Source organism: Falco naumanni, chromosome 1, assembly GCF_017639655.2.
Source record: "Falco naumanni isolate bFalNau1 chromosome 1, bFalNau1.pat, whole genome shotgun sequence".
In the NCBI taxonomy this organism is placed as follows: Eukaryota; Metazoa; Chordata; class Aves; order Falconiformes; family Falconidae; genus Falco; species Falco naumanni.
This window is the reverse complement of record NC_054054.1, coordinates 118,019,626-118,038,851: the sequence shown is the minus strand read 5'-3', so window position 1 is coordinate 118,038,851 and position 19,226 is coordinate 118,019,626. Positions and strand designations below refer to the sequence as shown.

Sequence of the window (19,226 nt, the reverse complement as noted above, 5' to 3'; positions counted from 1 at the left end):
AGACTGCAGCTTCTGGAAAGCAGCTGGGAGAAACTGGTGGATACTGGGAGAGAGGCAGAGAAACAGCTGGACTGGCACATCTAGGGCCCCTTGTGGGGTGGGACAGGGCTTCTGCCACCGGGAAGGGGCTGCTGGACTAGCAGAAAACAGCTTCTCCTGTGCACCTGGGAGGGGTGGCGTGGAGGGTTTGGCAACCCTGTGAGCGAGCAAAGTTCAGTGACACAAGAGCAAAAGAGGGCAAAAGGCCTGCCGGGCTCTTTGAGCGTAGGGTGGGAAGGAGGGGACGGGTTACAAACCGTGGCATCTGAATCTCTCTCGTTCTTTGCTGCTCTGATTCAAAAGCAATCGGGCTGTAATGTGTTTTACAAATATAAAGGATTCTTTGTGTTTGGTGTGCAAAGAAACCGCAAAGAAAAGGTCGAGGCTGTTCACTTTAAAGCTTTACCAACTGTCACAAGCACTTCCTATCACCAGCCCTGTCGGTGGACGGTGGACGAGGACTGTGAAGGGTGTCTCCAGCAGTACTGCTCTCTCCCTTAAGAGGGAGGCCAAGCACGTTTAGTACCCTCGAGTATAATTCGAGCTACTTGAAAATTAGTTCCTCAATAATAGGTAAAACCTCTTTTTGCCTCTCTGGAGTCTGCTGCTTAGCCCATAGAAGCCCAAGCTTATCATCAGTTCAGCAACTCCATCTGTAAAGGGCAGAGGCTTTCAAATGAGAGTACTGCAGTGATGGACCCAGCAGCCGAGCTGGGATATGGGGAGAGCCAGGCTGTTTCCCAAGAGCCTGTACCAGATATATTACTGAAACATCACCATGGCCACCCATCCCAGTGATCCACTCCATAACAGTGCTCATCCTCGTGCACACTGATGACACTGCCGTGAATGACCGTGGATTGGTTTTGATGGGATGAAAACCTGTTAAGAGGCTCTAGGCAGACAGGGGAAGGGCTTGGGGGTTTTGGTGTGCTCCTGGCCCCAGGACCCTGACTCAACTCAGACTGGGACATCTGGAGATAAACGCATGGTTACACAGTTGATACTGCTAAAAGGGCTTTGGTTTCAGTTGCCCTAACTGGTAGATCAGGTGCCATGAGCAGGGAAGGATGGAGCTCCCCCTTACTGAGAAGGGGAGGAGCCCCACGTTCACTGATTTACTAACTTCAGGCGATACATGTCTAAAGTGTTCGATAGACTGGCCTCCTTCTTGTCCTTGTTATAATCCTGTATTAACAACCTTCTTCCTACCTCATTAGTTTTATAGAGCTCACCCAAACCGATCTTGTTTATGCTCTGTCAGCTGCTTTCTTTAATCCTAAATTAAAGTCCTTCTCAAATTGACAAAAAAGTTCTGGAACAACTTGTTAAACAAGGCACTTGTATGCACGTAGAGTACAGCTAGGGAAGGGATGACAGCCACTCATCAGGAACAAATGCTGACAAACCAGTCCAATGTCCTGCTATGGCACAATATTTTATGCATAAAGTGAAAAGTAGCAGGTGTCATGTATGTTGACCTTAGGAAGGTTTTTAACACTGGCGGTCCTAACTCTCTCTTAAGAAGGTATGACCACATGGTGAGTGCAGAGCTGGTGAGATAATTGTGCCTCAAGTGCTAATTATCAGTGGAAGGACATATTGAAGGGATTTTTGCAGGGGTCCATTGTGACACCAGATCTTTTTAATTACTTCAGATAACAGCCTGGATGATTAACACCCATGAGTGCCCTATTAAACCTGAGAATCACTCTAGTCTGTGAAGTATAGAAAGACAACAGAATTCAACACTAGATGAACAAGGGGGAGAAATGGGCTAAACACCACGGGGCAAGATTCAACAGATACAACTTTGAGCATTACCTTTATGAACAGTGAGAAACACAAGCGAAGGAACAAGGTGGATGCAATTTTTCAAAAACAGTCCAAGGTATAACAGAGAGCAAACTGAACACTTGCAATGGAAAAGGCAGGCACCACCCTGGAGCATATGAGCATAGCCTCCAAGACAAGGTGGAGTAATATGCCTGGCTAGGGACAGTGTACTTCAAAAATGCAACTCAACAGAAAAGAAGTCAAAGGAAATCAGTGAGGATGCTAGGGGGCACAGAAAACATGAAGAGAGGCTGAAGGAATCAAGCTGCTGTAGTCTGTAGAAGAGAAAGCTGAATCAAGGAAGGGAAGGGAAACATTACAGTCATCAGGTGCCCAAGAGGTCATTCCTAAGAAGGCCATGGCCATAGCAAACAGGATGGCATATAAAGGATTTCAGCTCAGAGAAAAAAAAAACTTAGGTTTTCAGATAATGTCAGCACAGAAGCGTGCCAGAGCAACTTGCTGGGGATGGTGCGATCTCCATCAGCAGAGGCCTATAGGAACAGGCTTCACAAACATGTCAGGACAGGTAGCATTGATCCTTCCGGATTTGCAGGGGGGAAGGAGGATAAACAGTATAATTTTACTTCATTGTAAGCAAACCACGTGCAGGTGGCACAGAGTAGAGGTGGAAGCCAGCTGTCAGCTTCTGCCAGCATTTGCCAGCAGGCACTCTGTTTCTGTACTACGGCCTGCAAGATGCCTGCACTCTTGATTAAGCCAGAAAGCTTACACAAGAGAGGGAAAGAAAGGAAAGCTGCAGGACTAGCTGGGGGGGGTGGGGGGGTGGAAATGCCTTTTGTGTCAGGACCTAGACCACACACCACTGCCTAGGAGTTTAACTCAGCATTTAAGGCCAGTTTGCTGGTAAGAGCAAGCGGTTTAATAAGCATCAGGTGGGTTTGGAGCACTTTGAGAGAGAACTGGAAGGAGCCTGAGGATGAGGGGAGGTGTGGAGAAACCATTCTTCACTCTTCCTTGGGAGCTGTTTTTAGCCAAAGCTTTTACTGTGGTTCCCACCTAAGTTATGTTACAGCTGTGTTGCTGTGCCTGGCTGTGTCCTGGGGCTATGGGCCAGATTCTGACCTGGGGACTTGGTTTAACTTCAGACCTGTCTCATTGCAGTAGGGTTGTCCAGAGCCCCAGCTGAACATGGTTACTGTCATGGGACCTGCCCTTCTCTCCTTGCCCAGGTCTAGGCTCTTGCTGCTGAGGCCACCACTCATCCACCACGTTATGCTCTGCCCCTCTGACTCCTTTCCTGCAGAGCAGCCGTCCTTGGTGCTCCCTGGCATTAGGTAGGTGAAAATGTTGGGTTGGGATCCTGCTTTGTGCTAGGCAGTGAGCGTCCCATAGGGGAGTAGAGGATAAGGGCACACCTTCACCTGGACATGTGTGCTTGTCCTGCTGCAAGCTCTGAGGTTTGTGGTCTTTGTACAAGTTCTGCCAGGCGCTGGCACTGATAGTTACCACCCACAGTCCCACAGAAACCACATTTGGGAAGGGCTGTTCTTGTGGGAAGCTCTGGGTGCAAGTGCTTCCTGTTCTTCTCCAAGCAAAGCAGTGGAGGGGACAGACTGCAGCTTTGAAGAGTCAGCAGTGCCTCTAGGGAAAGCAGGGGCCAGGGTGGGACAGCCTGGGGCAGCAGCCCAAGTTCAGACCCAGCCAACAGGTTACTGGGATTTTGGCCTGAGTGTGTGAGGAGGTGGCGGTGTTCTCCAAGGCAAAGGGAAGCTGCATCCCTGGCAGGGAGGAAGATGACTTTGCTGGATTAGCAGAAGTTGGGAGAATGGAGCAGGAAGAGGGAGATGGTTGGGACCAGCTCTGCTGCCCTCCCCCACTCCTGAGAAAGGCAGCTCTGAAGTGTGAGATGCTCGGTGCAGAGCAGGGTTTGGGCCGAGGGCTGGGCTCCTTCTGTGCCCCAGAGACTACTTGGATCTCAGCCTGTCTCCCTGACCCCATGTGCAACTGAGCAGGGAAACCAGAAGACTCTAGGATGGGAGATGATGCTTTCCCAAGCTTGAAGCACAAGAGGAAAGAAAAATCTTGGCCTTAGTGCAAAATGAGATAAATAAATACGAGCTGAGCTGTTGGAAAAAGAAGAAAAAATGAAGGCCAGAAAGGGAGGCAGCTCCTGCCCCAACTTTTTTCCCCTCTTGCATTTGCACTTGCACAAAGGGTGGCGGCCAGCAGCTTCTGGAGGCAAGTCCAGTGCATGCTCAGGACCTGAGGGGTTTGATCCATCACCACTTCCTTGGGAAGCATGGAGAACCCTGGGCAGTGGAGGGGCAGGGAGAGCCCGCCTGAGTGTGTCTGGCCTCTTTCATCAGTGGATCTCGGCTCCTAAAGGAGGTCAGTGTTATTTGTGTTCCACAGACAGGGAAGTGGGGGCTCTTAGAGGTGCAGGGACTCGCCACAGTCAGGCAGGTGTCTGTGGAGGGCCGACCTCCCCGGGACCCGTGTCGCTGCTCCAAGCCCTGGCCCAGGCTGTCCCTGCGAGGGGCCGTCGGTTCGCTGGAGTCGGAGGCAGAATGGGAGCGGCGGCTGGAAGGGGCAGCGGTGCCCGAGGGGGCAGCCAGGCCCGGGGCGGCAGCCAGGCCCGGGGCAGAGCGGCGGTGGCGGGAGGGGACGGTGCCCCGGGCGGAGCGGGATGCGGGGCGGGGGCGCTGCGCTGCCCGGGCCGGAGCCGCTGGCGGGGGGCGAAGTCACGGCGAAGGTGCCGAACCCGTTCAAGCGCTCGGAGCGGCTGCCGGACCCCGGGCGGGGGGCGCAGACGGCCGGGCCCGGTCGTGGGCCCGCGGGGGCAGAGCGCGGGGAGGGGCCGGGGGCGCGTCGCTGGCCCGGGGAAGCGGGAGGGAGCGGAGCGCGGCTGCCGGCAGCGGGCTGGGCACGCCGGGCACCCCGCGGCGGGCAGGGCTCCGGCTCCGGGGGCTGCGGGCGCTCCCCCCGCCCCGCCGCAGCGGCTGCCGCCGGGCGCCCCGCCTGGGAGGGGTTAAGCGGCGGCCCCAGCCCGGGGGCGGACGGGGCGGCTGCGGCGGCTGCTATACGGCGGCGGGGCTCTAGGTGTCCTGCCTGGGAGGGTCCCTGCTGCATTGCAGCCGCCGCGCTGCTCCCTCTCCGCGCACACAATGGCGACTCCCAGCCCCAGCGGCGGCTCCGGCGCCGGCGGCGGGAGCGGGCCGGGCCCGGGCGGCCCGCCGGCGCACGCCGCCGCCAGCAGCATGCAGGGTAAGCAGCCCCGCGCTAGGCCGCGGCCCGGCCGCCGCTTCCGGGCCGGGCGGCGCGCCCCGCTCTAGGCCCGGCCGGGCCCCGGCACCGCCGTGCTCGCTGCGGGTCTCGCCCCGGCCGGGCTGTGCGGGCGCCGCGGGGCCGAGCCCCGAGCAGGGTGGGGAGCGGGGGGCGGCGGGCGGCGGCGCCGCGTCGGGCCCCTGCCCGCGGGAGCGCCTCGTCGGGGCGGGCAGCGGGCTCGGCCGGCCCCCGCAGGCCCGGGTTCCGGGCCGGCCCCGCTCCGGGCCTGCCGCGCCGCTGCCGCCTCCCGCCGCGCCCGGCGGGCTCCCGGGGGGAAGCGGGGCCGCGGCGCCGGGGGCTGCCCCGAGCCGTGCCCCGGCGGGGGCCACGCCGCCCCGGGTGGAGGGGCCGGACAAAGGCCGCCCGGGCGCCGCTCCGGCTCCTTCCAGCCGGTCACGGCAGCGCGGCCTCCCCGGGCCGGCCGGCGCCAGGCCGCGGGCGGCAGTACCCGTGGGCCCGGCCGGAGGGGCGGCCGGGGGGCCCTGCTCGTCGCTGGGCGCCTGGGCCTGGCGGGGCGGCCCGGGCCCCCACCCCGCTGCGCGGGCCCCGGCCTTTGTGCGCCGTCCTCGGGCAGGTGCTCGGTCGAGCAGCGCGGGGTGAACTCGTGGCTCAGTTCTGCCGTGTGCCGGGGGCAGTTCGCGGTGCTGCAGCGAGGCCGGTGTGCCAGCGTCCTGCCCGGCCTGCTGGTGCCTGAGCGGGCTTGCGGAAGCGGGGGATATTTTTTGCAAAAGCCACGGCAGATGTTTTTCGAGTCTTCTCCCTCAAAGTCAGACCACTGGAAAACGCTCCCTGCTTGAGCAGCATTTTGGGCTGAGGCAATGCTGTGCTGGGTTATTTATTTTTTAATTCAATATAGAGATGGCAACGCTGAAGAAACAGTTTACTCTTTTGGGAGCACTCTCATCCTTTTTCAACAGAAGAAGGAAAGGTCGCACACGCTGTGAGAGAGCTGCAGACACTCTCAGCAAATAATGTTTTTCCCAGTTCTTTGCTGTAGTCCTGTTGTGTCCTGCTAGTACAGACTGTGCTGGGACTGGTGGGGACCTGTTTGAGCAGGGAACTGATGATATAAACTAAAGAGTTTGGTATACTTGGCATAAAAAGGTGAATTTTTGCCGTTTGCAACTTCCTCTATCTGAGCTCTGGTGCCCGCTAGGTGAAGGAGTGGGCTACCTGTTGGGCCGTGGGAGGGTGGTATTAGCCATGTTTATAACAACTTTCAAAAACCTGAATCCCAAACCTTGTAAATTAAATGCCTGGATTAAAAACGTGATGTGCCACAGTGGTTCCAATAAGACAAGAAACAGCCTTGTTGCAGTGCAGTTGCAGCTCTCCTTGTGTTTCCACCTGACCCCTGTTTTTCACATTTATGAATTGTTCCCCTGAATCCTGTGTATCCTCAGGGCTGAGAGCTGCTTGTGCACCCTGAGTGCAGCACCTGTGATGCTCTGTAAGCTTGTGATGATGTAGCAGCTGCATCTTTTCTCCAGGTGAAGGAAGGGCAGTTATTTCTGTTGGGTTAAACTGGCAATTTGGCTTAAAGTGGCAAATCAGGACAGTGGGGCCAGTTTGATGATATGCAAGTGCTTGTGTGTTAGGGTGCTTTTAAGTGAGCAGCTGAGGTGCCCTGGGAGGAGCCGAGTGTGGCATCCTGGGCAGGCTCTGGAGGAGCAGGTTGCTGCGGCAGTGGTGGTGAGGGCAGTTTCCTCGGACCAGCAAGAAGCTCCATCCCAGGCAGACTGCCAGGGCCTCGCTGCTGCCGTGCAACTGCTCGTGCAAAGCCAGGGGAGGCTGTGGGTGTGATGGGAAGGGGCTGGACGTGTCCGCAGGTGATCTGCAGTCTGCCAGGGCAGGCCTGACAGCTCTCAGAGGTGTACCATGACATTGCCCCAAGCATGTGTCCCACTTGGCACTGTCTCCCTGCTGACGCTGAGGCAAGCTGAGCTGTGGCAAAGCAAACCCACCAAAAAGCGGTGAGTTTTCTGCAGTTTGGATGCCCAGCGTTTGCTTGTGGTGGCATTGGGCAGGCACTGGTGCAAGGAAGGTGTTGGAATGCATTGCTGAGTAGGGGAGAAAAGTAGGTAGGACTTCGTCAGTGTTGACTTAATTGGTTTAAACAGTATGGTGGAGCAGGGAAGTCATTAAGCTGGAAACAAGTAATTATATTAAAAAAAAAAAAAAAGAAGAAAAGTTTTGCTCAGTTAATTTTCAGCCAGAAACGCTCTCTGACCTGGCTTGTGCAACTGCTGCTGCGAGGGAGGTGGTGAGCACAGGGGGGGTGGGACAATTCCCACGACTGCAGCCTGTGCCCGCTGCCGAGGTGCTGTGGCAGTGCTCCTCCGGACAGCCATCCATCGCGTTTGGAGGCTGTACTCAGAGGACGCGTGCTGGGGCAAGCTGGCCTGGGGTGGGAGCTCTTGCAGGAGATTTGTTTTGGTGTGAGGGCTGACCGTTTTGTATGGGGGAGTTGGCAGGAGCTGGGAGTAGGGAGAAGTCTTCATGGAAATTGAGGCCCATCACACTGATGTCTGGAGCTAGGGTGGCAGATCCAGAAGGTCTCTACAGTCCACTGTGTTCTGTTTTTAATTCAATATCCTACAGCGTTTTTGATGTGCACAAGCTAAAGCCCCTCCAGGTGACAACACTGAGATGATGGCAAACCAAGGTGTCCCCATGCTGGGCTTACTTTTGCAGCCACGGCACTCCAGTCTTGCAATCAAGCAAGGGGTTGCTTTGGTTCTTGTCACCCTTAGTGTTCTGCGTGCCCCAGCTTCACTTGTCTTCTCTTGGCTCACTACATCAGCTGTTAATGCCCGTGAACCTGGGAGTTTGTTTCTTCCCTAAGCGTCCCCCTGCCTGGTGTTGATGGTGCCATGTTCAGGGCATGGTTGACAGCTCAGAGACAAAGGAGAGCTGGAATTCTAAGTACTGAAAATAGATCCGACTTCATAATTTTTGAAATTTTTGTTGTGTGCTAACTGAAGTCTGTCTGAATGCCAGTGACTGCTGGTGTGAAGAATTGTTGTCCTTAGTTATGTGTAATGCTAAAGTCCAGGAGCAGTCCTGCATATTTATGTCCCCAGTGTTTTGTGGAGAAAAGAGAGATTCTGTGGGAAGTTAGATATCCCACTTTGACAGTGATTAAAGAAAAAAAAAAAAAAAAAAGAAAAGAAAAGCCACCCAAACTGTAATTGGAGGAATTTTACATTTCTTTCATTGCCAAAATTAGTAATAACCTTTACTGCTGACATTATGTAGAAAACTATGATTTGAAGAATGGTGCTGTTAAATCTAGAATTGTAACTAATTCCAAGGCATAGGAAGAATTTTGATTCTAACTGCAATCTGTGGAGTCACTTATCCTATCTCCAGTGCCAAGCAGGAGCTGGAACCCCTTTTTAACTGGCTGTTATGAATTCAGCTCCTGCTTTCAGCATTCAGGAATACTGAAGACTGCTGGGACTTCTCAACTGTTGTTGCTTGGGATGCTGTGATGTCTTTCAGAAGCAAAGTGTATGCACTGCATGTGTCTTTTTGGAGTATACATAATGGTTCAGATGTGTTGGGTGGGAATTCCTGACCTGTTCAGCTGGAATTTGGTGTTCTCTGTTCCCTTCTCATGTGTGGTCCTGTCTGGTCCCCCGTTGAGGCCTTTGCCCTCTCTACCCCACTGGCCATAACCTTTCTGTTTAGCAAAAATCAGAGAAGGTCCATATCTGGTGAGAGAGTTCTCTGTGGATATGAGGCAAGGAACCTGGGCAGGGAGGTTGTTGGGGGTGTCTGTTGGCGTGCACCAAGAGACTAAGAAGAGTCCTGCTATCACCCTTGGATGCCATTCAGGACGTCAGTAACTTACTGTTAGTAACTGGAGTTAGTAACTAACAGTAACTGGAGTTAGGAAATGAGTTTCTGGCTATGTACAAGGAAGCTCTGTACCTTTCCCTGCCTGGCAGGAAAGAACTGCTGGGAGGCTTTTTGAGAGGCCAAGGATTGTTCATGTTTGGCAGATGATGGTATTGGTGAGTGCTGCAATGGACTTTGAAAACACTGTGTCTTCGGGGTAATCATAGTTACTTCAGACAGACTGCTGTCAAAAGCAGAATATTACTTGAAACCATTTGTGGGCATCACTGTGACCAGTACGATCCTTGGTATGGGAATTTGGTAAGATGCCATGTCTCCTGTATCCTGCTTCTCTTTGTGTTGCTGCCTTTGCAAGTGCAAGGAGTGATTGGAGCAGCTCCTTTCCCTGCTGCTGAAGGTGCTCCTGGACCCAGGCCTGGCAGGAGGAGAGGAACGGGATGCTGATGCCTCAATGTTGAGATGTTGGATCTGCTGGGGTGCAGTGTGGGGACTGTCAAAAGGCTGGCGGGTAGACTTACCTCTCTGAGCAGAGGGGCACAGTGCATGCTGAAGGTAAGAGGAGCGCCAGTGAACGTGGCAGTTTGCTCAGGGAACCTCAGAGAGGGGAATTTGGGGAACAAGAAGGCAGCGGGGAGGTGGAAGCATTGTGAAGCAAAGGGAGCAGCAAGCAGGGAGCAGATTGCCTGCGAAGCAGTTTATGAGTGGCCAGGTAAAATGAAACATACGATGTAAATAAGAAAACAAGGGAAAGAGAAGAGAACAAGGTAAGGAGAGAGAGGAGGCTGGAGGGAAGAATTAGTCCTTGTCCTCAGCAGGTAGTAAAATAAGGTTTTTCTGTCACTGTGTATTAATTACCTGTTCTTACTCTAATGTAGGCAGTGAGTTGTATCTTTAGCAGGTGGGAACTGACTGAATAAAATGAGGAGGTGACTGCACTTACCCTTGCCCACAGTGGAATTATAAAACCAGTGTGTGTTAACGTATGCCGCTGATGCAAGCTGACACTGGCAGAGCTGTCAGATTGATGGGTGTTTGTCCACTTAGACATGTTTGTATTTATTATGGAAGGTAAAGATAGTTGTGTGGTGAACAAACCAATGTATTACGGTTTGTTTGTGCCTACCAGTTTATTCCTGTACAGTATCTCTGCCAGAACATGGCTAAGCATATCTGCCTTGTGCCCAGGTCTTAGCGTACACCTGTGCATATAGGACTGTATTCATAGGTAAGCATATGTGTTTGCATTTTAGCTTTCCATTTTGGTTTACTTGTAATTGTTAATATGTTTGTTTTCCTGGTAAAGGGGCAGCCCAAAAGTAGTAGTTAGTCTCATCAGATGCTGGGAGGGTTTTTCAGTTATTTTATGCTGATTTGATGGAGCTGACAGGAGTGGAAATCACACTGTTGCATGTCAAAATGAGAGCCGTCCAGCAAGAGAAAAATGAGTTCTGTAAGGAAGAAAAAAAAAGAAAAGAAAGAAAATGTGTTCTTTCCAAGCTTAAATGTGGGAGACTCCTCAACAAAATCATTAACTGGTGTGTACACGGTGAAGCGTTACTTACAGGAGTCTTGCGGAACTACATCATGCTTTGCCTGTATCAAACATAAACACCTTGTTAGCATCGTACAGCTGGGATGCGATTGCTGCCTTTGAAGTCAGATGTCTTCTGTTGGATTTAGGTTTAGATAAGGACTTGGCAGTGTTAGGTTAATGGTTGCACTCTGTGATCTTGGAGGTCTTTTCCAACCTAAACAATTCTGTGATTCTGTAAGATTTTGTGTGAGGTGACCTCCGTTTTTGCTGTCTGCTTCTCAATGAATGGAAGGAGTAGCTGCTGTAGCCTGTGGAGGCTGGAAAGAAAAACTGCATGAGAGAAGGAAGCTGCATCAGGTGTTTGTGTAGTGCTCTGCCCTGCAGGGCAGGAACTGGCAGCCAGTGTTCATCCAAGTTTCACTGTAGTGATGTTTATAAAGAAGGTACAAAAATCTGAATGGCTGTAATGCTTCTGGCATGCTCTCGGAGGCTGGAGTGTAGTGATCTGGACCAGCCTTCAAAAGGCGCTGGTTATGTTCCCAGATCTCATGTACCTTATGTAAAATGGACTGCACTGTGTTCACCAAAGCTAGAAATGCCTCCTTAGATGTGTATGTTTTTGTTGCCGTTCTGCTCTGTGCTGAGACAGCAGCATCCCGCTCAGGGAGGTGGAAATTGTTGTGCTGGAGCAGGAGAGTAAAGAAAACTCAGCTGGTTTTGGCAGTGGAACATTTTCATCGTGGTTCAGGGGTTGTCATCTTGGGGCTTGGGCTCTTCCATGGATATTTTGATCAGGGTGAATTATTACTATTGTACAGTCTGGCCTCCTGCTTTGGAGGGATGAACAAATGTTTGGGGGATTCCTGTGTTGGTCCTGGTCAGAAACCCAGTCCCTGTAAAGGCACCAGCTCAGGAGAATCTGTGTCTTTAAGTCAATTGGTCCAGTAGTTATTGCATTCTTAAGCTACGTTTGTGTTGGGTTTTTTTATCAGTTTGGTCAGTTTCTGGTTGTTGGTTGCTGGTGGAGGAGCCCTCCTCCAGCGATCTCCCTGTGCAGTTACTGTGCTGCTCACTTGGCCAACGTCTTCAGTAGTGTGAATCCTGTGCCATGTTATTCTGCTGGTGTTCCCTGTTAAGGGCTTTTGTTTGTCTTCTAGATCCTCTGATTTCTTTTTATGTTGCAGGCTTGTTTGCAGAAGAAATGTGTGAGCAGTGGGTAGATGATAGCGTAGTGCCTGATGAGCACTGAAATATTCTTCCTTTAAAAAAGGTAGGTTGCTATAACTGGATTAATTAATGTGTGGCAGTTAACTCATGGTAAATCCCTAGTGAGAGACACTTCACCTGTGTTTCTTCAGTTCAACTTGGAGGTAACTTGAATACTGTCTTTGCTAGGTTTTGACAGTGGAATAGCTAATGCATGTTAGTTATCCGTCCATATGCACGTGCCACTCTTTGGTGGTGATGGCACTTCTGTTTGGAGGGTATCTGAAACAAAAGCTGTGAGGCTCACCCCCCTCAGTAGGCAACTAACTTAGTTGTTTAGGGTGATTGTTAAAATATCAAGATATTTGATTATCAAAATCTTTGAGAAGGTGCTCTAAGTTATTCTGAAGGTGCTGAGGGATTAAGTCATTGTCCTTTCAGTAAAACCTGAAATTGCAGGGAGAGTGTTTCATCTCATTCTCCTGGGACAAGGTTGCAGGAAGGATTTGTGTAACCCACCTCCTTCAACCATTGATGAGTTGTTGGACAAGTTACCCGTTAAAAATCCCTTGCTGAGGTTTGCTAGGTGGACTTGTATAAACTGCATGTAAGATGCTTGGCAAAGTGCCACCACATGTGGCAGCCTCTTGAAAGGGGTATTCCTGAGTTATGAGCTTTGTAGTGACTGCAGGTGCTGATACAGAGATACCTTTAACATGCACAGCCCATCTATCTGTTCACCCTGTAGGCATCTGTCTCCCTTGTAGAGGCCGGGTTGGTCCCCTCGCCCTGTGAGCGGTCCCAGCTTGGGAGCTAGCCTTCCCCTCGCAGGGGGCAGAGCTGTGGTGCCGGTGAGGGGGTAGGATGCTGCTGCTGGGGGTGGCAGGAGGGAGGGAGCTGACCTTCCAGAGGCAGACGGGGGCTGTGGTGGCTTGGCTCCATCGCCTTTCAAAGCGTGCCTGTGCGGCACACTGCACATATGCTTATCCTAAATCCTGTGCCCGCTAAACTAATCTAAGCCGAAGTCAGTTGCTTGCATTGGGAAGCATGTCCCTTCACAAGCTCCTGTCGGGCGCTGATGCTGTCAGTGTCTAAGGCCAGTCTAAGGCCAGGCAGGGCAGAGCTGAGTGCTGTCTGCGGGACAGCCTGATGCTTCTGGCTCACTGAGGAGCCCCTGCTGCCAGGCTGCGCCACTGCCAAAATAATTTGTCCAGCCTCCCCAGCCACCATCTTTCCTGGGTGTGTTGATGTGGGTGGTGGGCTCAATTAGTTCATCTGGCTCCTATTTTTCTTGGGCTTTTTTTTGGTGAGGTTATGGTTTTTGTGTCTGTATGTGTGTTTTTGATTGTCAGGAATCAAGCAAATTTCCACAGTTGCATTGTGCTGGCAAGCCACAAGCGTAAGAAATCAGTGCTCTGATGTAACCTTAGGAGTTAGAAGAGCACCATATTGGGGCTAATAATCTTCCTCCCTGCCTTTAATCTCAGCGTTTTTCCTCTTAGTAACTGTGCCTGACCGGATTGGTCTTTTTTTCTGAGACACTTCTTGAAGGGAAGGACAGACTATAGGGAGATTTGCAGTGGGACAGACTTGAACTCATTCATATGATTTAATATGGTAAACTTGGAGCACCCGGAGCACAGGAGGGATTAATTTTAAACCAAAGGATGTAAAAGGAGACTAATAAACTTTGCCAGCCATATACATTTGGAAATGCCAATAAGGGGGGAAGGGAGAATTGAAAACTTGCTCTGCCTCAGTGTTTGAGCGTTCCTCAGCCACGGTGACACAGCTTTGTGTTGGCCTGAGCGTCTGTGTGCGGGAGGTGGTGCTCTGGACAGGCTGCATTGCTGACTTTAGTTTTAAACTTTTCATTCTGCTTTAAGTCTTATGCCCATCTCTTATGGGCATCTGCAATCTTACTAGGATTCCTTTTGTTTGAGGGGAGGCTTTAGATCTTGAGCATGACGTGCATTTCTTGGTCTACTTAGGTGGCCGTTGCTTTGAGATAAGTTCTGCAGTTAGTGCAGCTGCAGCGTTCGTGCCTCCTCGTGGTTGGGTGGAAAGGCGCAGGCGTGACTTTTATCAAATGTCATAGGTTTATTTAAGTTCCTGTGTGCAGTATCTGTGAATTTGTGAGGAGATGAGACTCAATAAGCAAAGGTCCTTGTGGAGCTCTCTGCTCTGCCCATTGGATGCCTGCTGTACGCCTGCATGGACCCTGTGCAGGGCATGAGCTATCGTTGGCCTGGATTTGCATCTGGAGCATCATGTGATGCTGTAGAGCATCTTCCAGAATGCATGACCTTGACTCCTCAGGCTGTAGCCTTCCGTGGAGGGATCTCTGCTATTGCTATTTGTGAGGAAATACAACATGGTGTTGCCAAGCATCCCCTCCCCGTCTCCCTCCTGGTTCTGCTCTCAAACGAGCTAAACTGCTGTTCACATGAACACGTGCAATAACTGTGCTTAGCAGGGTATGGTCCATTAACTTTTGTATGAGCATCAAGGGAGATGGAGAGCATGTATATTGCACAAATTGCGTATTTATTAGCTGCTAAATTGATTTCCTCTTCTGCAAATCGAAGCCTTTGTGTTTGCCCTTTACTGGAGGCAGGGCGAGCCCTCCAGGAAGCAGACAGCTTGCGCTGATCCTGGAGCGAACAAAGAGCCCAAGCGCCAGGAATTAGTCTGTGTTTTAAATAATATATCTGATCTTTCTGAGGTGCTTCAGAAGATACCCTGTGGCGTAAGGAGAACAGCTGTCGGGAGCAGACAGAGCTGAGCCAAAAGGAGTAGGTCCTTTTATCAGTTTTTGTCTAGGCTTATTTTTTTTTCTGTGGGCCAAAAGGGTTTTATGGTTTGCTTTGGACTTAATTCTCTGGAAGCGGTTCTCTGAACTGAGTTAGCTATCACTTTGCTTTTGGACCACAGCTTAAAGTGTTTGTACTTGGAAGAGGTTTGTGGACCGAGATAAAACAGTTTCCTTTAAAAACACATTGCTGTGTTGCTTTGACCTGGGAGGGGTTATGGACTAAGATAAAAGCATTGCATTTGGAAATCGCTTCTGGGGAGTGATGGGACAGTGTTTGAGTTTTCCTGCAAAGATCAGTTCTCCTCTTCTGAACAGTGTCAGTTCAGGACCTGGTCTCATGCCAAACACTGGAAACCTTGCCCTACCTTTGATGTCCTCTTCTTTCCTCATGTCCCACTTAGAAATGTGGATGGGCAGAGGGAAGGAAGGGAGAAGATGACTAGAACTGCTTCGTGTAGGGCTGGCCAAGGTGGTGGCCCAGAGCCAAGGATAGACATGGGGGTTCTGTCCATTCTTCAAGGTACACTTTGCCTTGGGGTGGCAGGAACAGTCAGCATGGCGAAACCGGGGTGTTTAGATGTTTACTTTTGAACTGGTTTCCTCACTGATTGGGGGAAAAGTAGAGGTCAGCGCTCTCCTTTCTGATCTGATGTAGCCCAGCTGTTGTAACTATCAAGCGTAACTGTATGGTGTAAGTATGTAGGCAAGTTTATGCAAAGGAGTTCTGAATGAGCTTGGCTTTTGACTGGAAGAAAAAGGAGTTTGATGTAAAGGTTTGGAGACGTGCTGCTTTAGGCAGCAGCACGGTAGTTGAGTTCTTGCTGCACTGGAGGCACACATTGCTGAATATCTGAGCAAGCTTGCCAGTGTTCTGGAAAAGCAAAATATATTTAAAAATATATTTATTTCTTTTTGAGAAGAGTTGAAGTACCATGCTGGAGCTTATCTGCCAGCTGGTTATGCCAGAGCTGTGGCCAAGTGTACTTCCTACAGGTTAAGCTTTGCCACTGTGCATTAGTGCTTGGCATCCTCGGGGCTGAGAAGAATTATTTACTCTCTGGCCTGTTCCTGTGGCTTCATCCCTGCTGATCCTGCTGATGAGGACCACAGCTGAACAAACAGGAGAAGGATCTTCTCAGCAAGTGTGAAAGCAGTGAAGGTTGAGACAAGAGTGGTGGGAACTGGTGTCTGTGGCCCACGCGTGTGTGTCTGTATGCTTGTGTGGGAAGGCTTGGCTGGTTTCCCCATCAGGGACATCATTTGGGATATTCTGTGACTTGAACTGGAAATTCCAAGTCTGATTTGTCGGTACGGCTGCTTTTTCTCCTGCCCTACAAAAATAAACTGTAAATGAAGAATGTGTGAATGCAGGGTTTATTTCAGTGAAGACACGAAATGTTTCTGGGGCTGGTCATTTGCTTTAATATAGATGAGTCTTAGTCACGACTGACTTGAACAGGAGCCCGTAACTGAACTGGCAGCAGGGAACCTGCTTCATTGCTGAGCTGCCAAAGGTCTGAGCTGCAACCCGCCTCATGCCAGGGCACTGTGCTCCTCTCGCAGCACCTGGGACGGAGTCCAGGAGCTGCTTGTCTACGGTGCTATTTCCATTTAGTAAATAGAAGCTTTCTGGGAAGGTTTGTGTTGGGTTTCCCTCTCAAAACTGATTAATACTCTGACTTTGGCAGCAAAGCTCCGAATGCTCAGTGTTCATGTCCTCAGAGTAATCTTGTGCTGGCATGTCCTGAGTCTTTGAGACCCAAACCAAACACAATAAATGCTTTGTGGTGACGTTCTTCAACTGGTTGATGGTCCACACTGTGAGGCAATGCATCAGACTGCAGGTGTAATAATGATACTGGGGTCAAAGTCTTGCTCTCCCTTTGGGCATTGTGTTCAAGAGATGTGGGTTTAGCAACCAGTATTGGTTGCTCCCTGGCAGTTGAGCTGGTGAAGGTGAATGTTGGGTCATCTTTGTCCAGGCCAGCAGCAGCTGCTGCTGCTTTACTGCCCAGCAGGAATGTGCCAGGAGAACAAGGGACTGCTCGGTCCGTGTTACATCCAGAGAGGTCCATGGGATGACTAAGGGTGACAGAGTGTCCCTGTTTGCTGTGGGTTACAGTGTTCTCTGCATTTGAAGCAGTCTCACGGCAATAGTTTCTTCTAAGTTTCTACTCATAGTTAAAAGTCCAAAAGCTGTCGCTGTGATGTGCTAGAGGAAGAGGCTATTCCCAGTACTTCAGGTATTGCAGAAATTGTAATTGTGAACAGAACTGGCAAGTGATCCTGTGAAGTAATTTTGCCCAGTGCTTCAGAGGAACAAGGTAACCAGTATATGCTAGGAGAAAAGTTCCCTCAGTCCCAAGTATGGCAGTTGTTTTAGATGACTGAGTTTGAAATGCTCTGGTCCATGTTAGGGCTCAAAGAAAGACAAAGACCCTTGAAAATCTCTTTAAAAAAAAATAAAATCACACAGTGGAAAAGCAATGAGAGAATTCTGTCTGGCATGAGAATTCTGTCCCCTGCTATGTGTGCACAAACACTCATGCTCGCTCTACCAGTATCAGCCGGATCCCAGCTAATATGGTAAGCCCTTCACTCCCTGCCACAGAGATTATAGCAAGCTGGATACGCAAGAAATCCTACCACAAGTTTAATATTTTGTCTCCAGTAGTTACCCCTTTCTACCTCACATATAAGCATGTCAAGCTCTTTTTTTAAAAACAGCTTTGACTCTTTGCTTTCTGGAGGACAATTTCAGTCATTAGCTGGAGATGTTCCTTCAGCTGGCAGGCTGTGGTGATTTCATGACAACTGTGTAGCTGTTGATCGGTCATCTTCAACATGCATGCTGCTGCTTCCTCTGTAATGCCTGCTTTTTGGAGGTGTTTCAGGGCGTGATGATATTCCTGCCCTGGTGTGCCTTGGGCTAGGCAAGGAACCAGCCTCTGCTACCCTTTCCAGGAAACAGGCGCTCTCTTCCTGCGGACGGGGAGTTTCTTGCTATGCCTTCGGAGTTCACTTTGGCTCTAGAGGTTGCTGATGGCCTTGTGTGGGGCAGAAAATGTGGGCAACAGGACCACGCTGATGCCTCCAGCTTCCCCTGGGTGTCTCCCAGGGCAGCAGCACCAGCAGCAGACCTCAGCTGTGCTGGTGCAGCATTTGGTCAGCCACAAACAGAGGAGAGCGTTGCATCGCTGATACAAGGATGGCGTTAAGTAGCTCCCACCTTCTCAGCAAAAACTTGTGAGTCCTGCTGTAGTGGAGAAATTGTGACATCTTAAACCAAGTCATTGCTGGCCAGTTTTCTCTGGGGTGAGACCTGAGGCGGACAGAGAGCAGCATTGGCTCTGGCCACAGGCTGTGCACAGATGGCTGCGAAGGCAGAAAACGTATTTGTGGTGCTGTGATACCTTGCAAGGGCCAGGAGAACCCTTTGGTGTTTTCCTGGGAGCTCTGAGGGAGAAGGAGTTAATGAGGACAAGGGCAAGGGAAGAAGATAGCTGGATCTGTGTTGGGGCTACTGGCTGATATTTTTGCAGCAGTCTTCTGTTACCCAGCATGAGACCGTGGGGATTAGCCGGGCAGACTGTCAGGCTCCTCCTGTGCTGAAGACCTGCCTGCCCTTTGCACAGCAGTAGAGCTTTTTTCCGGGGACTTTCAAATTCCAGCAGACTTGGGGAAATTTTGTTGAGAGACTCTGGTTCTGTTTCTTTAGCAGAGGAACTTTGTGTTTGCCCCCAGTTCTAGGACTTTGAAAGGATGAAAAACCCTCAAAAGAATCATGTTTGGTATAGTAGCTTATAATAACATGATGGAAAAGGAAGGCAAGGAGATGAACAGAAAAAACCCAAGCAGATAAAAATGGAATTCACCATCTCTGAAAATATTAATATATTCAGAGTATCAGTTTTGACTTCAAAACCTCTTCTAAGAACCACAGTGCAGCTGAGCAGCATGACAGCCTGCATGCTTATCCCTCAACCTGAAGCAAAGAACAAAATACTTCAAGGGGAGAGCAGAGCTGATGGGTGCAGACTAGGCCAAGGGAATGGGAAGAAGTTTTAAGGCAAGACAGTGAAATTGCAAGCTCATAAAGAAAGCTGAGTTGGTTTTGTAGTGGTAAAAGGAACTTTCCTTGAAGAATGATAAAAAGAGAAAAAATTCTTGCATTTTTTATGTTTTCCTGCCAGTCAGGTGGCTAGCTGATGCATTTCTTATTTTCACTAATGAGTATTATTAATAAGACTTCAGAACCTTAAAATTGATGTTAGTAGACTTCTGTGGATAGTTTCAGTTACAATTCATGCTTGATTCTTGGCCTCTGAAAATATTGCCAGCCTGCTGTGGTGGTTTTTTGGTTAATTTTCAGGTTTTGTATGCTATTGTAGAGAGAAAACCAATTAAAAAAATATTAAGTCTTACTCAGGAGGTTGTGTAAGTTGTAGCTGCTGGTGTGAGGGGGCACCAGGTCTTGTGAGACTCATGGTAAAGTCCAGAGCAGGCAGCAGTGTGCTTGTGGGGAGTGCATGGGGATGCCGGCTGGGACCCATGGTGGGTGAGGGCAAGGCTGGATTCTGTTTCGCTTTTTTTTTTTTTGTCTCCATGGTGTTGGGTTGCACAGTTATTGTGCATGTCTCATTC

The 19,226-nt window shown here is 50.4% G+C and overlaps 1 protein-coding gene across 3 annotated transcripts in view; it reads left to right on the top strand.

The window, feature by feature from the left end:
* Positions 1–4,831: 4,831 nt before the first annotated feature.
* The window catches only part of MAP2K4 (mitogen-activated protein kinase kinase 4), a 90,069-nt gene continuing 75,674 nt past the window's right edge, over positions 4,832–19,226 (top strand). Inside the window, exon 1 of one of the 3 annotated variants that reach the window (XM_040580681.1) lies at positions 4,832–5,103. In XM_040580681.1, the coding sequence (XP_040436615.1) occupies positions 5,004–5,103 (100 nt within the window). In that variant the 5' untranslated portion in view covers positions 4,832–5,003. The remainder of the gene's footprint in view (positions 5,104–19,226) is intronic. The other 2 variants (XM_040580698.1, XM_040580691.1) reach the window with 2 other exon arrangements.